Source organism: Fulmarus glacialis, unplaced genomic scaffold, assembly GCF_000690835.1.
Source record: "Fulmarus glacialis isolate BGI_N327 unplaced genomic scaffold, ASM69083v1 scaffold25860, whole genome shotgun sequence".
Taxonomy (NCBI): domain Eukaryota; kingdom Metazoa; phylum Chordata; class Aves; order Procellariiformes; family Procellariidae; genus Fulmarus; species Fulmarus glacialis.
The window spans coordinates 1-3,152 of record NW_009189946.1 but is presented as its reverse complement, the minus strand read 5'-3'; the positions used below and the strand labels follow the sequence as shown (position 1 = coordinate 3,152).

Sequence of the window (3,152 nt, the reverse complement as noted above, 5' to 3'; positions counted from 1 at the left end):
TGTGCATTGGGAGGGGGAGAGAGCCCTTGTAGCTGTAAGAGCGCAGAAGCCTTTGCATCTCATCCCCGTGCTGCTTAATAGAGCGGTGCCGAGCTTGGGCACAGGGCAGGGAGTGTGTCTGTATGGGACTTCCTGTGGGAGCATCCTCTTTTTTTTTTTTTTTTTTTTAAAAAACACCCCCAAGGGTAAAGTGTTTTGGTGCTGTGCCTTGCAGGGGGAAGCAGGGAGGGAAGGGGCTGCACCTGGAGGTGGAGATGGAGGTGGAGATGGAGTCCTTTCATGGGTCAGGTGGGTTTGGTGCTGTGGAGCAGGAGCTCTGCTGCTCTCAGAGGCTGCAGCCCCTCACTGGGGAAGGATGGGCAGGAGTGGGGCTCCAGGGGCCGTGGTGGTCCCAGGGAACTGAGGAAGGGGAGGACGAGGATGAGGCACTGGTACAGATAGGCAAGTGGAGGAGGGATGGAAACTGGTGACTGGGCTTAAGATGATGGAAATGGACAAGGAAAACCCACTGCCTTGAAGCCTGCTAAGAAGGCAGGCGAAGAAGGAAATGAGAGGGAGAAGAGGAGGGGGACTCAAACAGGCTGAGATGCTCAGGGAATAAAGCAAAGATTAAAGCGACTACTGAGAGCTTGAGAAAGCTAGGACCAAGCTGTAGTAGCTTTAGGACACTGCAAACATTAAAAAAAAAAAAAGAAAAAAAATGTTTTAAGTAGATAATGATGAAACATGAACTGTGGATGAGAAGACGGGATTGAAGTGTTGAAGCACTGAGGCTCTGAAGCAGAAGGACCTCTGTTTTTACAGAGGTATTTTACTTGCATAGGCAGGGGGATGAGGTGCTGCTGCCTTTGGTGGGGGGCTGGTTTTGGGGAGGGCTTTGCTGTAAAGGACAGCGGCAGCTCCTGGCAGAGCTGTGCCCCCCACTTTGCAGTGGGGGTGGCAGTGCCCTGGCAGTGGGGACCCCTCGGGGACCTGTGCTGCTTTCTCTGTCTTCGAATGCAGCAGCCTGAGCGAGACACCCACCTCAGAAATACCTGCAGCATCTTTCTCTGATGGCTTTTCCTTCCAGACTACAAACTGCCTAGAGGGACCTGACCCTGCGCTGGCAATGGCCTCTCACCACGTGATCACGGTCCAGCCCCAGTTTTTGGCTGCCCCACAGGCAGGTGATTGGCAGTCGGGGCTGCTGGACTGCTGCTCCGACTTCAGCGTGTGTGAGTACATACATACCCCTCGTTCCTGGTGTTGGCTCACAATGTGTTTCTGGTGTTTTCCCCGCCCCTTCTGCGGCATTGCCCCTGCTGCAAACCCCAGTTTTGTGGGTAACATTGGCGGAGCAGCTCTCATCTGAGGTCAAGAGCCATGGCTCCCATGGCCGCATCCCCAGCTGGGTTTCCTCTTTCTTTGCACCCCTCAGCCAAGCCTGTGTCTCGCTGTCCCACAGGTATTTGTGGAGCCTTCTGCTTCAGCTGCCTGGGCTGCCAAGTGGCTGGGGACATGGACGAGTGCTGCCTGTGCGGCCCCAGTGTGGCCATGAGGACGCTCTACCGCACCAGATACAACATCCCGGTCAGTGACCAACCGCAGGGCCTGCCCTGCTGGCAGCGACGGCCACGAGCTGGGCGCTGGGGTGTGGGCTCAGGGAAGGAGAAAGGGGTGCCTGAGGGGAAGAGCAGCGGCAGGGAGTTGCATGGGCAGCCCCTCAGGCAGGGAGCCAGGGACACATCTGCATCCCTGCTGTGAGCCGGAGTTAATCCCATCGCACACCACCTCATCCCAGTCCTCGCTGGGCACGAGCGGCAGTGTGCTGTGGGGCCAGGGGTGAGCTGCCCAGGGGTGTGGACGATGAAAAATAGGAAGACCTAAAAACAGATGTGCGAGGGGGTTATTCACACAATGTCCCTTGCTCCGCAGGGCTCCATTCTGGGTGACTACGCCTCCATCGTGTGCTGCCCCATGTGCGCGCTCTGCCAGCTGAAGAGAGACATCAACCAGAGGAAGGAGCTGGGCATATTCTGGTAAGCTGGGCATGCTGGTGCTGGTTTATAAAGTCACTGCTGCACACAGCCGAGTGGGTTCCCAGAGTCCCTCTTTCCTCTGACGCCTGACTTAAGACACAAGGTTGCTGCGGTGCTGAAACAGCAAGGGCCAGGTGAAAAGGTGACCTGTCCTGCAGCAAAATGTTGCTGGGAACCTCTTGCAGGATGGGGGATCTGCTCAGGGCCCATCACCTGGGTCCAGTGAGGCAGGACTGGGGGACGGACAGACAGACACACACAGTGTGGCAAGGCATGGCCCTGCTCCCTGCCCATGGCATTAGCCACCGTCCTGCCGGCCCCCTTGTGAGCCGCAGCGGGCAGGAGTCACCGCTGCCCTGGCTGTTGGGAAATGCACCACGGGGGGTTTGCCTTGATTGTGGTTGATTCCCCCTCCCCTGGGTAACACCAGCAATAAACAGCAGAGTTTGCCTTCCTGCATGTGTGGTGTTATTTATTTCTCTGTGTCCTCCTGCAGCACCGGAAGACAGTGTTGTACTTTCGTATGCTGTGCGGTCAAAGCAATGCTGAGGTTATCAGATAAAGGAGGCTTTCTCTTGCAGAACCACACTGGGGTGAGACCAGACCACGAAGTTCAGTGGGAAGGTAAAATAAAACAAAACAAAAGCCAAGCCTGCTGCAGACACTCAGCTTCTCCGTGGAGAGCTGGTGACAGCATCAGCCTGTGCTCAGAGAGGCCCGAGAGCCCTGAACCCACCCATCCCTGTTTCTGCCTGGACCGTCGCCAGCACCAGAAGGTGGCAGCAGGGCAGCGATGGTGACAGCGTGGGGATCGCAGTCCCTACTCGGCTTCCTCTGCACAAACCTTGTTAGGAGCCCGTCACACGGGTGCTGCTTCTCTGCGGGGTGAGACCCCTGCAGCTGTGGGTCTCACAGCTGTGGTGTGGGTGGGTGTAATACGCTGTGGTGGAAGAGCTGGGACAATCTCTGGCTGGGGCTTGGGGGTGCGGGGGTTTATCCATTACCTGCCATGGTGAAAAACAGGGAAGAAGTAACTCTGGGGCTGGGGTTGCTCTGCAGCCGCCGAGCACTGGCTCAGATTGGTTTAAGCTTTGTTGCTTTTAACTGAAAAAGGTGCTTTTTGCCCAGAGTGGG

The 3,152-nt window shown here is 56.6% G+C and overlaps 1 protein-coding gene across 1 annotated transcript; it reads left to right on the top strand.

Moving 5' to 3' along the window:
• Positions 1-1,108: 1,108 nt before the first annotated feature.
• On the top strand, positions 1,109-2,022 carry LOC104081319 (placenta-specific gene 8 protein-like). The gene is made up of 3 exons (XM_009584020.1): positions 1,109-1,214; positions 1,445-1,569; positions 1,915-2,022. Exons 1-3 carry the CDS (start codon positions 1,109-1,111, stop codon positions 2,020-2,022), a joined length of 339 nt encoding a protein of 112 aa, XP_009582315.1.
• Positions 2,023-3,152: the final 1,130 nt, after the last annotated feature.